The sequence below is a fragment of the Hyperoodon ampullatus genome, assembly GCF_949752795.1.
Source record: "Hyperoodon ampullatus genome assembly, chromosome: 4".
Taxonomy (NCBI): domain Eukaryota; kingdom Metazoa; phylum Chordata; class Mammalia; order Artiodactyla; family Ziphiidae; genus Hyperoodon; species Hyperoodon ampullatus.
This window is the reverse complement of record NC_136917.1, coordinates 25,122,175-25,138,051: the sequence shown is the minus strand read 5'-3', so window position 1 is coordinate 25,138,051 and position 15,877 is coordinate 25,122,175. Positions and strand designations below refer to the sequence as shown.

The 15,877-nt window shown below is 60.7% G+C and overlaps 2 protein-coding genes across 2 annotated transcripts; one reads left to right on the top strand and one right to left on the bottom strand.

Moving 5' to 3' along the window:
- Positions 1–322: 322 nt before the first annotated feature.
- KISS1R (KISS1 receptor) lies at positions 323–3,290 on the bottom strand (the record flags this gene model as incomplete). Its single annotated transcript, XM_079703678.1, has 5 exons — positions 323–772; positions 964–1,196; positions 1,506–1,641; positions 2,140–2,264; positions 3,047–3,290. 5 exons carry the CDS (start codon positions 3,288–3,290, stop codon positions 323–325), a joined length of 1,188 nt encoding a protein of 395 aa, XP_079559804.1.
- Positions 3,291–6,428: 3,138 nt separating this feature from the next.
- Positions 6,429–14,654, top strand: R3HDM4 (R3H domain containing 4; the record flags this gene model as incomplete). Its single annotated transcript, XM_079703274.1, has 8 exons — positions 6,429–6,511; positions 11,229–11,383; positions 11,773–11,891; positions 12,307–12,430; positions 12,625–12,710; positions 13,179–13,264; positions 13,343–13,398; positions 14,551–14,654. The coding sequence occupies 8 exons, from the start codon at positions 6,429–6,431 to the stop codon at positions 14,652–14,654; spliced, it is 813 nt and encodes a 270-aa protein (XP_079559400.1).
- Positions 14,655–15,877: the final 1,223 nt, after the last annotated feature.

Genomic DNA, 15,877 nt, shown 5'->3' with positions numbered 1-15,877 from the left:
CACATCGTGTTCACTTTTTAACATCTCTGAAAATGACGTGAATCTTACAATTTTACGGTCAACTGCAAGGCAGTGTGTGAAAACGTCTATTGATGCTTCCTTGAAAGTTCCAGAAAGTGCCATCAGCAAAGCATCTTCAACTTCAGGAAACACAGAAATAATCATTACAATATCAATAATGGCAAAGTTGTACCAGAGCGCAAAACATTTTCACTGTGATGAACACGGACAAAAATAAAGACATTAATAGCAGAATTACAGCAGCTGCTGTTTAAGCAGCTCCTGTTCCAGAGGGGCTCATCTTGATTCCCCCAGAGAGGGCTCAGAGAGGGGCAGCGTGCTCCCTCAGGACACACAACCTGCGCGGCCCCAGCCCACCGCTGCCTGGCTTCGGGGTCCTGGCGGGGGCCTGGTGGGCGGTCAGGCGGTGCAGCTCGGTTTGGGGGGCGGCCGGGTCCGAGGGTCCCGACCGGCGGGGCCGCCGGGGAGCACAGGGGCAGACGCGGCGGAAGGCCTGACGGAAGTGGGAGCCCAGGAAGGCGTAGAGCAGGGGGTTCAGTGCCGAGTTGCTGTAGGACATGCAGTGCGCCCAGATCTTGAGCGCGTAAGCTGCATGGCTGCGCGGATGCCAGGCGCCCGCCGGGCCCAGCGCCTGCAGCACCAGGAACAGCTGGATGGGGCCCCAGCAGGCGGCGAAGAGCAAGACCACGGCCGCCACCAGCCGCGAGACCTTGGCCCGCACAGCGCCCGCTCGCTCCGCCAGCACCTGCCCCTGGGGAGGGGGGGGATGGGGTATGAGGGAAGGCGAAGGACCGGCGGGGGCGACACCCAGGGCTCTCCGCTACTTCACCCTGTTAAATTTCCCCCCACGCGCCACCCCCCTCAGATGCACCTCACTCCCCCCGCACTGTGCCATCCCCCCAACTCCTGCCCGGCCGCGCCCCCATCCACACAGCTGCGCACCTGCAGGGCGCTGTCGCCGGGCGCGGGGCGCACGGCAGACCGGCCCAGGTGGCGCAGCATGGCCCCGTAGCAGGCGCAGGTGGCGGCCAGCGGCAGCAGGTAGAGCGCCAGCAGGTTGTAGAGCGCGAAGGCGCGCTCGAAGGAGCGGCTGGGGAAGGCCTCGCTGCAGTAGGTGCGCGGTCCGGGCGAGAGGCGATGCAGGGCGAGAACCGGCGCGGACACGGCCGCGGAGCCTGCATCACAGGCCCGGCTGAAGACCTGGCCCGGGGGACGAGGGGCGCGAGGGGGCCCGGGCCCTGGTCTCCCCGGTGCCTCTAACCCCGGTTAGGGTTAGGGTTAGGGCAGGGGACATTGAGCGCCTCCTAGGCGCGCGTCTGCACGGGTCTGCGCCCTCAGTAGCCCTCGCAGGGAACGCCATTGCGTCCATTTCTCAGATGCAGGAGCGAGGCCCGGGGAGAGGCAGTGAGTGTGTGTGTGGGGTGTGAGCCCAGGGCACGAAAACTTGTCCCCCCTACCCCGTGCGGCCTCCGCGCTGCACTCACCCGCCCAGATGCTGAGGCTGACAGCCAGCGCCAGGCGGGGCGTGCGGCGGTGCAGGGCGCGCAGCGGGAACACGGTCACGTACCAGCGGTCCACGCTCATGGCGGTCAGGGTGGCGCACGTGGCCTGCACCGAGACCTGGGAGGGACGGGAGGAGCCCAGCGTGTGGCCCCCTGCCTGGTCTGGACCTTTCCCTGTCTGCGCCCTCCTTGCGGGTCTCCCACTGTCCAGCCACTCGAATACAGGCAGGACCTGTCCCGGGAGGGTCTCCAGGGCCCACAAGTTGAAGGGACAGGAGAGGAGCCCAGGGTGGTGGGGGAGGGCGGAGTCATTAGGGGTAGGCTGAGGCCCCCAAGACTGAGACCAGGAGAGGCAGGTGCATCCTAGGATCCCGAGACGGGTGGGGCAAGAAGTAGCAGGGCTCCGAGCGCCCGCCACCCCACTCCCCGCCCGACCCCCATTGCCCTCGTCTTCCTCCCTCCCACCCAGTCCAGGCTTCACCTGCCCCAGCCCCACCCAGACTCTGTCCCTGCCCCGCCCACCTCCACGCCCAGCAGGAGGTCCAGCCCCGCGCACACCCACTCCTCCCCTGGTTCGCGAACCCCTTCCCCCAGCCCGCTTGCCCCCAGCCCACACCTGCTGGATGTAGTTGAGGAACTTGCACATGAAGTCGCCCAGCACCCAGGCGGGCAGTGGGTAGAGCAGAGCGGTGAAGGGAACGCAGCACAGCAGGAACGTCAAGTCTGTGACCGCCAGGTTGGCTGCAGGCGGGGGACGCGCAGGTGCTAGATGTGCGGTACATCTGCCTGGCCGCCCAGCGCCCTGGCCCAGCCCCCTGGGCCTCGCCTTTGTCCCAGTGACCAGCAGGGTGGCTCGGGAGGCCCCCACAGAGGTCCCGACATCCGTGGGCAGAGAAGTTGGGGCACCCTCCTCTCACCCTTTTAGATTTCAAACACCCCCCAGCAGGGGCTTCATAGCTGTTCAAGAAGCAATGGACCCTGCTCACCCCTGTGGGGGTTGCGGGTAGGCCCCCGCCCCTCTGAGCCTCAGTTTTCTTACCTGAAAATTGGGTAGAGTGGTGTTGCCCAACAGCCAACACAGAATGGAGAACACTGAGTACTCAGCCGGGTAGGGCACCCCCATCACACAAATGTGTCAACTGAGCCTCTGGGGCAGAGGGCGCAAACTGGGGGCCTGCGGGCCACGCAGTCTTTCCCCCACTCCTTTTATTCATCGGACACCATGTTATAAGAACCACATTTCAATCGGACATCTTCCTTGAGTGGCATGGCCAGCGCTCCATGGGCCACACTCTCCAACCTCCCTTTTAACTACTCCGGCCACCGTGGAACCCTCCAAAGCCAGAGTTTGCGACCTCCAGCCTAAGGTACAGGGACAATAGGGAAAGGACAGGGAGCCCCGCAGGGGAGAGATCCCTATCTGAGAGGACTCCGACGCACCGCTAGGGGCGCCCCTGGCCACTCCGCCCTCGTGGCGACCCCCGGAATGGCCCGCAGGCACTGCGCAGCGCCTGGGCGCTCACCGATGTAGAAGTTGGTCACCGTCCGCATCTGCTTCTGGCGGCAGATGACGAAGATGACAAGCGAGTTCCCTGCCAGGCCCAGCAGCATCAGCGCGCCAAAGAAGAGCGGCACTAGCCAGGCGTCCACGGGCCACGGCGCCGGGGCCGGGCCGTCCGAGTCGTTGGCGCCACAGCCGGGACAGCCGGATGCGTTGGCCAGCGCCCACCAGGACGCGTTGGGCCCGGACGTGGCCAAGGCGCGCATTGCCGCCCTCTTCCTCCCAGCCGCCCTCCGGGATGGGGCAGTGACCCTCCTCCCGGCTGGGCTCCGGGGATCCTCCGCTGGCGCTCAGCCGCCGCGCGTTTATACCCCGCATCCCACCGTGTCCCCGCCTTCCCGCCTCTCCTGCAGCCGCTGGCCACTCCCTCCCCTGCCTGTGCCCCTGCGGTTCACCAGCGCAGCACCCTTCTCTCCCATTCCCTCCTCCCCCACACCTTGGGGGTCAGGATAAGAGCACAGGAGGGGGGAGGCTGGAGGAGGGGCTTGGGGCGGAGCAGGGTTGGGGGTAGGCTTCCCAGAGGCTGTTGTGGACCCGGGAAGGACCGATCCTACACCAGGGGAGGGAAGGGTAGAGACCCACCAGTAGGAAAAGCAGGGGGACAAAGCCACAGAGTCTAGGGAATGAGGCGGAGGCCATGACTTTGACCTTCCATGGGGCTGGGGCTCCGGGTGGGTGGGCCCCGGCTGGCGGTGAGGTCAGCCCTCAGAGGTCCTCAGTATCTGCTGCCAGGGTTTGCCCCAGGACACTGGCGAGCCATGGAAGGTTCAGGGCAAAGGAGGGATGCCCGGGATCTTGTGGTTAGAAGATGCCTGTTCTTAACCTCAAACAAAAGAAAAACAAAAACGCAACCAAAACTCAACCTCCCCAGGACTTTGCTGCGAATCAGACCCCTTGAGAGTGTCAACCCAATGGGCATTGATTGCCAGATACCAGCACTGGGACACAGACACCTGTGCTGCTGGTAGTGGGAACCAGTTGGAGGGCAGTTTATAAAGGATAATGTTGATCCCCAAACCCACACCCAGAAATGTACCCCAGATACTAGCCTGTGAGGCATGAAACAGGGCACGGGGATGTTCTAAGTAGCAAAAGAAAAGATGATGCCATCTGTGTCAAAAAGACTAAAAGGGGGAAAAGAAATGAATAAATATGCATGGGCATCAAAGGGCATCAAATATCTCCAGAAGGAAGTACAAAGAGCCTGGGGGGGAGACAGGCTTCAACATCATTCTTGACAATGGCCTAAAAAATTCAGAAAAGGAAAAAAAAAATCCCTTTGGGGTGGTAATGAGGGCCAGGTTAGGATGAGGAGACCCAGGGATACTCCATGGGCATGGAGGAAGTGTCCTGGGGAGGCTGCTGAGTTGAGTGGGCCTGGGAGAGAACTCAGCAGGGGGCTGGACCTTGGAGGGGTTCTCGGCGGGGGTGGGGGTGGGGTGGGGGGTGGGGGTTGGCAGCAACGGCTCATGGACTGGCCCAGGGTCTGGGAGGGTGTTAAGGAAGGTGAGCACAGGGACTTGGCAGTCCAGTGGTTAAGACTTCCTGCTTCCACTGCAGGGGACACAGGTTCGATGCCAGGTCGGGGGTCCCACATGCCGGGCTGCGAGGCCAAAAAAAAAGGAAGGTAAGGACAGGAATGAGTGAGGCCCAAGAATCGCGGCAAGGCCCAGGCTGCGTCCTGTAGAGTTAGTACACCTATTGAGCAGCTGGTCATCATGGACCAGAGCCGCAGACCAAACATCCCAGCCCCCAGTGCCCCCGCCCAAGCACTCTCCCCAGAGGTACCCTCTCCCAAGTTGTATCACCTTGAGTTTTTCATATTTATCTACATGAGGTCACACACTGTGTGCTTTCTTGGGTCTTGTAATAGTTCCTCCTCCTTTTTCTTTTTTTCTTGTATGCCCTCTTGCTCTTTATACATTAAAGCAATCGGGTTGTTTATCCTGTACAATTTCATATCCTGTACAATTTCCACCAGGCTGGATCTGGGGGTTGCATCCCTGTGTTGTCTCTTATCGTGGTCCTAGTTCCCCATTTTTCTTTCTTTTTTTTTTTTTTTTAATTTACTTATTTATTTATTTATTTTTGGCTGTGTTGGGTCTTCGTTGCTGCACGCGGGCTTTCTCTAGTTGCGGCAAGTGGGGGCTACTCTTGGTTGTGGTGCGCGTGCTTCTCACTGCGGTGGCTTCTCTTGTTGTGGAGCACAGGCTATAGGCACACGGGTTTCAGTAGTTGTGGCTCGCGGGCTCTAGAGCACAGGCTCAGTAGTTGTGGCATGCGGGCTTAGTTGCTCCATGGCATGTGGGATCTTCCTGGACCAGGGCTCGAACCCATGTCCCCTGCATTGGCAGGCGGATTCTTAGCCACTGTGCCACCAGGGAAGTCCTTCCCCCACTTTTCTTGTAGAATGAAGGGTGGATTCTAGATTCTAGAGCAGGTTTAATTCTCTGTTCTTAACCCTCGGGTCAAAAACCAGGTCTGTCATCAAAGGGCCCCCCGTCTCATCGGTCTGTCCCTTCTCCTCCACCTCTATTCTGCTCCTCCCCCCTTCACCTAGTACCCTGCTCTGGCCATTCTGGATGCCCCAGGGCCTTTGCACTGACTCTTCCCTCTGCCTGGCATACCCCTCCCACTTCTGCAGGCTGTGAATCCCCTTTCCAAAGGTGTCCTCTTCCCTAGCCCACGGCGGGGAGGTCCTGTTTGATCACTGCTGGGTCTGGAAAGCACAGCCCCCACCCTAAGGACAGTGGGCATTTGCTAAATGAATAAACTCTAAAAGGCAGAAGGAGGTGGGGTTAGCTTTGTTCTATTTTTAGAGAAGAGTAGATTGAGGCACCCAGCCAGGACGCCAGAGGCTGAACTTTACAGAGGACAGGGAGGGGTCTGGTGGAAGGAAAGCCCTGTTGGTGCTGGGTGGGGGTAGCATGGGTCATTTCATCTGTCCAAGCCTCTGAAAAGGACGTCCGCTTCCTTCCTCCTTCCCCAGGCCTCAATTTCGCCATCTGTCCTCCTAGGGCTGGGTGCCGTGCTCACAGCCCCGCCTGGGCGCAGGACAGGCGCGGCCTTCAGCCCCGGTTTCCCCGGGGCTGGGTGCCCCCCCTCAGTATCCCCGTCCGTGCCTCGGGGCTGGGTGTCCCCCGCCTCAGTGTCCCTGTCCTTGCCCCGGGGCTGGTTGTCCCCGGCGAGCAGCTCGGGCCCGGCCGGGACGTGGCCGCGACCCCCAACCAGCGCGTCCAGCTTCCAGGCTCCGCCTCGCCCCGCCTCCGGGCTCCCGTCACTTCCTCCCCGGCCCAGAGAAGGCCCTGCTGGGCGGCGGCGACAACAGCAGCGCCGTGCAAGCTATGGTCGCTCTGGAGAACCCGGAGGGCGGCTCGGAGGAGGCGGCGGCGGCGGCGGGGGTCGCCCCGGGCGGGCGGCGGACGCTGTGAGCGCGGCCGGCGGGCGGGCGCGGCGCGCTTCCGGGCTCTGGGGTCCCCTCCTCTTACCCCCTCCCGGGCTGCAGCCCCCGGCCCGCCCCGCCCCCTTTCCTGGGGGGTACCCCACTCGGGTGGAGCGGGGTGGTGGTGGGCTTTGTTGTCAGTGGGTGTTTCCCGGGGAAACCCCATCCCCGTACTCCCGGATCTTTGCCGGGGCGCAGGGGGCACCCCCGTGTCCGCGTGTGCGGACCCCCGGCGCTCGGCGCTGAAGTCCCCGAGCTTCGGGGGTTCCGGGCGCCGCGTCGGGTGAGGCGGTGCCTCTGCGCGCGGTGTACCCGGAATCCGCGCTGGTGGTGTTCTGGGTATTTACCCACTTGCGGCTGTTCCTGTCCCCCAGCCGGGGATTTACCCCCCAGCCAGCCCTGTGTACCCGGCGGGGTTGTGAGCCCCCCACCTCCCGGTGGACGCGCTCTTTGTTTTTCTCCGGGTAAATACCCAAATGAATGGGGGGCTTACAAACCCGGGCCAACACGAGCCTGTGTGTCCTGGGAAGTGGACTGGAAGCAGGTGGGCGGCCCCATATGGGTATGCCCCCCTCCCCCAGGTTCGCAGATCTCTTTCTAACCCGAGTGTTGATGCAGAAACCCAGGTGGTCCACCCTGGCTGCTGGGGTTTCATTTCTGCTCCTTCGTGTGCGCTTCCGAGTGGCCCGGGGCAGGCTGTTACCCCTTCGGTGCCTCGGTTTCCCCATCTGTAAAATGAAATAACAGCGGTCCTCTCTTTGAGGGGCTGGGGTCAGTGACCCTGCCCTTGGAGGTGCCCAGCAAAGCGGAGTGTCCATTCTTTAATAATTATCTTAAATAGTTCACTATTGTAGGTGTTTTAATATTTTAAAATAATTTTCTCATTTTGGTATTTTGTGATTGCTTTATTATTATTATATTTGTTATTACTTTATTGTTATTATTACCCAGAAGCTGTACTGGTCTCTACAGATGTGGTTATTTACCCTCTTTTAAGGGGCCTTAACCACTCGAAGTGTGTATTTACCTGCCAGGTGGGTCCCTCCAACCTGCCCCCATCCCCCCTCACCTCCATGCCCAGGGAGTGGGGGGGCTGCTGCTCCTTCTGTCTGCCCACCCCAGCCTGAGTCACCTCCGCTCTGAGCCCTCCTTGGTTTCCTGCTGGAGAAAGTAGGTTCCTCTTTGGCCTGTTCCTGGGGGAGGGGCAGGTGCCAGAGAGGGGGTGTGTTTGCCTAGGGGAGTGGGTGCCAAAGGCCCCATCTCAAAACCCACAGGGAGAATTGGGGGAGGCAAAGGAACCTGTCCTCCCCAAACCCAACCTGACTTAGCAGCTGTTTCCACTGTCAGGCCTGTCCACCCCTGTTGGACGCTGGCCCCTGCCATGGTGCAGACATTTCCCAAGGCCTGCTGGGTCCAGGAAGCCTCACGTGCCCCGTCTGGGTGGTCAGTTTCCCCATCTGTAAAGTGGTCTCTTTGGGTGGCTGGGGAAGCAGAGGAACTGGCCCTTGGGTGAGTGTGTAAACAGAAGTTCGGGTATTCATTCAACAAACAGCTATTGAGCACCTGCTGTGGGCCGGGTGCTGGGGACACAGGAGCGGCTGAGAGGGACCTTGTCCTTATCGTGCGGGTTAGTGAAGGAGGTGAGAATCAGGAGTAAACAAGTATGAGGTCCAGCTGGTTTCTGATGCTAACCGGTGAAGCCGGAAACGGAAACGGGGTTGATTGGGCTAGTTAGGGGGTGGGGCAGTTTCTCCCAGGAGGTAACTTTTGAGCTGGGACCAGAAGGAGCCAGAGAAAGGGTTCTTCAGGCAGGAGGCTGAGCACATGCAAAGGCCCTGAGTCGGGCTGTTGCAGATGAGCTTGCGATGCAGTAAAATGGGCCTTGTGCCTGGAGCAGGGGCAATGAGGCGGAGAGAGATGGGTGTTGATGTTCTGATGTGGATGTATTTTATATAAAGTTTATGCTGTCCTCCACCCCTCCTCCCCAGCGTTCATTACAAATCTGCTGCCCCCTCCGCCTGCCCTCTCTGTGGCTCCAGGCTCTGCAGTCTGCCCCAGGCACCTGCTGGAATCTGCTGGAATCCGAGAGGGTAGTGTGGCCCCAGGAGGCCTGTGGGACCAGGCACCAGACCTGCAATGCCAGGCCAGGGAGAGGCTGGGCCTTGTCCTGAGGGTGCTGGGGAGCCACAGGTGATGGTAGAGCAGGTCAGGGAGCAGCCAGATCTTAGTCCAGCGGGCTGTGGTCTGAGGGTTCCAGCGAGACCTGAGTTTGAGCCCCTCTGACCACTGTGGCCCCAGAGGGAAGCAGGAGGCTGGATGGTTCAGGGGAGTGGTCCTGTTCAGACCAGGTTCGAATCCACGTTCTGCCCTGGGTCCCGAGGTGACAGGGAGCCCCATTTCTTGGAGCCCCATGTCCTGAGGGCCCGAGCTCTCTCACTGAGTCCCACCCTGCTCTGAGGTTCCCCGACAGCTCCCCGCGGATGTGGTCCTATTATCTGCCCCGCCAGGCCACCGTCCTGGCCTCCGTCCAGCTGCGGGGTGGAGACACAGGCCCTGGAGCCACAGCGAGGCCACAGCTGAATCTGGAGCTTGGGGTGGGGGTGCCTGGGCCTCAGGAAGGTTGCGTCCAGCCTCAGAGTTGTGGGCTGTGTACTGACTTGAGTTGCCCTGCCCTGTCCCAGCTGCCCTCTTTGCACCTGTGGGGTCTTGGGATAATGACTTTGCTCCTCGGTTTGCAAATCTGTATAACGGGCATCAGAACAATAGTACTTGCCTCCTGGGGTGACGGTGAAGGCGATCGCTTAACCAGGCTGTGATCAGTGGTGTGGCCCACAGGGTGAGCTCCCAGTCACAGGAGGAAACCACACAGGTGGCAGCTTGGGGAAAGGTGTGTGTCCTGGTTCCTTTTGGCTCTGGTGTCCCCTCCCAGACCAGCAGGGGCCATCGTTATCCCCACTTTGCAGAGAAAGAGCTGAGGCTCCGGGTCACACAGTAAAGCATCCGTCGTAGCTGGGATTCAAACTCAGGGCTGAGCTTCCAGGCTCTACCCCTGCCTGTGTGTCTCCTAGTCTCCTATTTTTCTTTTTCCTTGGCTGCATTACGCAGCTTGTGGGATCTTCTTTTCCCGACCAGGGATTGAACCCTGGCCCCGGCAGTGAAAATGCCGAATTCTAACCACTGATTGTGTGTCTCCTATTGATGGGTGCTTGTGCCTGCATGAGTTTACCCATCAGATAATTTTTCATAGATTTTTGCCTGAAGTGTCATCCATGGAGCCTGCCCCACTCTGACCTCAGACAGGGCTGAGGCTCATCAGCCTATTTCCTTCGTGATCAAGATGTAACAGCCTTTCTGGCCGGGGCAAAAAACTTAAGGCTGGGGACTCTTTACATATGTATAGACCTTGGTGAGTGTGGGCTTCAATCCTAACCTCTTTGAGGCACCTTGTCCCACTGTCCTAGGGCTTCATGGCATTTTCTAGCGCCTGTTTGTGGGGCAGGGGTCATGCTTCTCTGTTTAATTTGTGTCTTTGGAACTTTGAACGCTAGGAAAGTTTGGGTGGAATTCTGGACTCTGGGTTCTACTCAGTCTTGGAATCGTGAGATTTTGCTGGAGACCTGATTGGGCAGTTATTTTTTTGAGCATCTACTGTATACCAGGCAGGGCTACAGTGGACACCAAACCCTGCCCGCATGGAGATCACGGTGGGTGGTGGGCAGGGTGTGACCATCATGAGAACAGAGCAGTGAGGGGCCGGGGTCCCCCGAGGAGGTTTGAGCAGAGGCCAAAAGGAGATGGGAGTGAGCCATTCGGAGCCTGGGGTGTGGGCACCAGGTGGGGGCACAGCTGGTGCAGAGGCCCAGAGGCCGGGCTGCCTGGCGGTTTGGAGCGGAGGCGCAGGGTGAGGAGGAGGGGGAATTCTGGCACCCTAGACCCTCTTAGGCTCAGAGTCCACCACTGGCTCCCCAGCGTGAGGCTTTCTGAGCCGGGTGGGACCCTCCTCTCAGCCTGTGGTCAGGGGTTGACCAGGGAGGAGGCCCTGCAGCTTCTTGCCCAGAAGTTTCCATTCAGTATCCCCCCCTCCCTCCTGCGTGGCCACCTGCCACCTGGCCCTCGGGTCCCCAGCAGGAGGCCTGCCTGGGCCGCTAATCCGTCTCCAGGATTAGTGCCCAGTGCTCGGGGGTGGGGGTGGGGGGAGCCACTCTGTCTGCCTCCCCCATCCAGCAAGGGGGCCCCTGGGGCATGAGTCAGGTGGGCCGGGGCATCACCTTAGCTCCTGGGGGCCGTCTTCTGGGTTATCTTCTGTTGGAAGCATGGGGTTGGGGGTGAGGGGATGCTCCATCAAATGAAGTCTCGAGAAACTCCCAGAGGAGGGAGACTGTGGGCCTCACCAGCTTGCAGCTCAAACCTGGAAGCCTGGGGGAGTGGGCAGCAGCTTTCTTGGCCTCCCACCCAATGTGTGGCTCCCCTTCTCCGAGCCTTGGTTTACTAACCTGTCCTCAACGGTACCTGCTTCCCGGGTGATGTGACGATGAGACACAATGACATTTTAAGGGCTGCACATGTGATAGGGGGTGAGCTTCCCATTGTGGAGGGAAACCAAGCAGGGGATGGCTGTGAGAGAGTGGCGATGGTAGGGTTGTGCCTGGGCGTCCTGGTCTGTCTTGGCCCTGAGGACTGTCCCCCCACACCCGGCCCACAGGCCCCTTCCAGGCTGCCTGCCCACTCTAGCTGGCTCCCAGGTGAAGAGGCTCTCAGCCTCCAAGCGGAAGCAACACTTCATCAACCAGGCTGTGCGGAACTCAGACCTCGTGCCCAAGGCCAAGGGGCGGAAGAGCCTCCAGCGCCTGGAGAACAGTGAGCAAGGGTTGATGGGCGCCTCCTGGGGACTCCTAGGCCTGAGACAGCAATGGTGTGCATGTTCTGTTATCTGAGCCTGGCCCTGAGCTGGACAATGAGAGGGAGCTCTGGGCATTGGAGCTGGGGCTTTAAAGGAGGTGTAGGAGTTCAACAAGCCAAGCCAGGGCGAGGTAGGAGGAGTTCTGGAGGCTGGATGGTTCCTGTGCCTTCTGGGAAAGACAGCTGGAGCGTGGTGAAGGGGAGGCCGGTGAGAGTAAAGGCCCTAAATATAGAGGTGTGGGGGAGGAAACATGGTCCTCTGGACCCCATGGAGCCTGGCGGGGGTGGGGCTCGAGGGGGGGGCCTGAATGCAACCCCCAGCCCAGAGACCGTCTGTTTCCATCTAGCCCAGTATCTCCTGACCCTGCTGGACGGAGGCACACCTGGCCTGGAGGATGGGGACCTGGCGCCCCCTGCAGCACCCAGCATCTTTGCTGAGGCCTGCAGCAATGAGACCTATGTCGAGGTGGGGCCCCGTATCCTGCCCTGGGTTCCCCCGCCCACCACCCGGCACTGCCTATGCTGGACCCTGTGCCAGGAGCACCCACCCCCTCCCTGGTCCCTTGATGAATGCCCTGGGTCTCCCTCCAGAGGCCTGAAACCCACCCACCCCAGAAACTTCCAGCACCCGTGGTTCATCTGCTTATCACACTTGGAATTACTGATGGTATTGGGGGTGTGTTTGGTTCATTTTGATTCCCCGCCCCACACAGATGGGTCCGCGAGTGCCCCACGAACTCCTGGCCGGCCCAGTGGTCACATGTGTGCACAAGGAGTATTTCTGTGCACTTGTGGCCCCCCCAGTGTACACTAGCCAAACGGGGAAACTGAGGCTCGGGGGCTTGCAGGCATTAGTCAGGGCCTGCCTGCCTCTCTTCCAGGTCTGGAACGACTTCATGAACCGCTCTGGGGAGGAGCAGGAGCGGGTTCTCCGCTACCTGGAGAACGAGGGCAGGAGCAAGGCGCGGAGGAGGGGGCCTGCCCGCGGGGAAGACCGGCGGAGAGGTGGGCCTGGGTCGGGGGTGGGGCTGTGGGGCAGAGGTATGATGGGGGGCCCGGCCTGGTGTGGGAGGGCGGGGCCAGGGCAGGTGGGGAGGAGCCCGGTGGGTGGGTGGGGCCAGGGCAGGTGGGTGGGCCCTGGCTGTGGGCGGGGCCTGCGGCTCACTCCCACCTCTGCCCCACTGCATGGACTCTTGCAGAGGACCCGGCCTACACGCCCCGTGAGTGCTTCCAGCGTATCAGCCGGCGTCTACGAGCCGTTCTCAAGCGGAGCCGTATTCCCATGGTGAGTACCAAGCCTGGCCTTGGCCTTGTCTCTTTCCACTTACCTGGTCTTTTCTGAAGGCCCTTTTTCTCAGCTTCGCAATCAGGGACGGGGTGAGGGGAGACCAGTAACCCAGTGAACGTGGTGTGATGGAGCAGACAGGGCAGGATACAGACTAGTGAGATCTGAGTGCAGGACCCAGGGTTGGGCAAGGGTTCTCCTTGAGGGTGGGAGGGACAGGGGCAATGAAGGTGGGTTTTGAAGGATGTGTAGGAGTTCACCAGGCCAAAGACTCAGAGATTCAAAGGTGTGGATGTGTCTGAGTGCCTGGTATCCTTGGAAACGGTTAAGTAGCCTCATGTAGTGAATCAGAGGCCACATTTGAACCCAGGGCTTTGGGCTCCAGAGGCTATCGTGGATGTGGGGGGCCTGGACATCTTGGCTAGGGTGCCACAGTCAGCCTGACCCCTGGGCCTGTCTCTCCTGCAGGAAATGCTGGAGACCTGGGAGGAGCGGCTGCTGAGGTTCTTCTCTGTGTCCCCCCAGGCCGTGTACACGGCCATGCTGGACAACAGGTGACTGGGTGGGTGGGCGTGGGTGCGGTGAGCTCCCCCGGTGTCTGGCTCTGGCCACTCAGCATCCATTCCCTGCAGCTTTGAGAGGCTCCTGCTTCACGCCATCTGCCAGTACATGGACCTCATCTCAGCCAGTAAGTGCCTGGCGGCCCCTGGGACCCCAGTTGGCTGATTCAGTCTGGGGAAAACCAAGGCTGGGCTTCCCCGGGGTCTGCTTGCCCCGTGGCAGGCTTTGGAAGAGGAGGGACAGCATGAACACAGAGGCGGCAGTGCGATGTTGCCTTAATTCATCAGAAGCGCCTGTACCTCTGGCCCCACAATGGATGATGCTGTGCACACAGACACCCCTCCATCTGCATCTTCAGGGCTGGGGAGAGACGGGCCTGTGTGGGGCTGATGAAACTGGGCCTCCAGGGACCCTGAGATGAGATGAGGGGACCCTGATGTCTGCAGAGTTCGCATTTAGCTGTAGCCCCCCTCCACTGTGACACACATGTGACTTCTGGCAAGTCCCTCCTCCAGGGGCCTGTGTGCCCCTTTTATGATGGGAGTGATCTTGGGACACAGTCCCCCCCCATGGAGGGTCCTCGCAGACCCTTGCTGGCCCTCGGCATCCCATCGGGTCCTCTCTCTCCACGCCCGTCTCTCTGCCTCCTGCCTGGAGTTGCTGAGGAGACAGTTTCCATGGCAACGCCAGGATGGTTCCTCTCAGGCTGCCTGGGAGGGAGATGCAGTCCCCACACTTGCTTTTGTTCCCACTGACTCGGGATGGAGGGGCTGGACTGGGGGTACCTCTCTGCGGGTGTGGAGCCGTGGCCTGAACATAGGCGGGGCCTGGCAAGATGGGGAGCAGGGGAGAGGGAGCCGCCGGGCCAGAGGCTGGGAGGTGGGCCCAGCTTGGGTTGTGTATGGCTATGGTTCAGGTTTTGGGGTGACGGAAGGTGGGTGAAGGGGAGGTTGCTGGGGCCTGGGCCACCTGGGGCCTAGGTGATTCCCTCTGAGGGCAGGGATGGAGGTGGGAGACCAAGGGTCGGGCGGGACCCTCGTTCAGTCCCCTTGGCCTCGGGCCAGTGTGTCTCGGTGGTGTGTGTGTCTCTGTGCCCGTAGGACACGGGATAAGTAACGGGAGAGGAAGGAACAGCTCGAGCTGCTCTCAGCGCCTGGCCTGGGACCTGGGGGGTCGGGGCAGCCCAGCTCGTGGGGACCTGGGGCAGGACAGGCCGAGGGCTGGGCTGCTGTGTGCCGCAACCCTCACCTTCCTCCCTGTCTTCCCTGTCCCCCGGCAGGTGGTGACCTGGAGGGCAAGCGGCAGATGAAGGTCAGCAATCGGCACCTGGACTTCCTGCCGCCGGGGCTGCTCCTGTCCGCGTACCTGGAGCAGCTCAGCTGATGGCGGCCCTGCCCCCGGCCCCGCCTCCCCAGTGCCAACACCTCCCGTAACATCACGAAAATATCTTTATTATTTTTAGAATTTTCCCTTGGAAACGTGCTCTTCCCCTTGGGGTGGCTCCCGCACCGCACCCCTTCCCTGCCCAGCTTTCCGGGTTAAAGCTGGCGGCTGGGCTGCCCCGCAGGAGCACAATCCACCCTACTCCTGCCCCGGGGCCTAGACTCGGGAGGAGACACCCGGCCTGGTCACTTCCCTGTCCCTTCCTGGGTCAGTGTTTTTGGCCCCGTGTGAAGCTTAAGCGAGGAGGGAGAGGCTGGGTTTTTATCATTTTTAATGAATTTGGCGTGATTTGTTGTAGATTTTTAAATTTCCCTTTTGAGAAGAAAAACCAAAAACTTGCCCCAAGTGATAAACTGGGGGGCTTCATTCCAGTCCCTGCTTGACCCTCTCCCAGCTTTTCGCTTGGGTGGAGGGTCTCTGGGGCCCTGCCCCTCGCCCTGGGAGCATTGTTTTGTGTGTGTGTGTGTGTGTGTGTGCGCGTGCGTGTGCATGTGTGTGCCCCGCAGCCCAGGATGGAAGCTGCGTCTTAAAAGCTGGTGTCACCCTCTTTTTGGAATGTGTGTTGCCCTCCCCACTCCCCTTTGGTGGCTGTTAGGGCCCCGTCTGCTCTACACGCTCCCCTCCCTTCATACTGAGGATCTGGGACTTCCAGCCAGAAGCCTCCACCCTCAGACTGTCCTGTTCCGCTCCATGTCCCCTTGCTCCTGCCCCCAGCCTGGCTCTGGGGTGTTCTCATGCTGGTCACCCTGGCCTGGCACAGGAAGCAGGGCTGGAGACTGCACCCCTGCCCTGCACCCCCGTGTGTGTGGCTAGTTGTGCTTTGGGAAAAGTGGAGCGTTCAATAAATTTCTGGTGCTCTGGTCTGCTGCTGTGGGGTTTTCCTTTGGGGCAGGGCTGGGGGCACGACAGGCACTCACGATGCCCTGTGTCCTGGTCATTGAGGGATGCAGGCCTCAGGGGATGAAGCTTGGTTCTGAGTGACACCCCCCGTGGAGGCAGGTGTGTGGGGAGACTCTCCTAGGAGTGGCCTGGCCCTTGGCTCTGCTGCCCTGGCTGGTCCCCTCCCAGGTGCCCAGGCCCAAGCCCCAGCTCTGCCACCTTCCAGCTGTGTGACCTCCAAAAAGGTCACTTGTGGGACTTCCCTGGCGGTGGTCCAGTGGTTA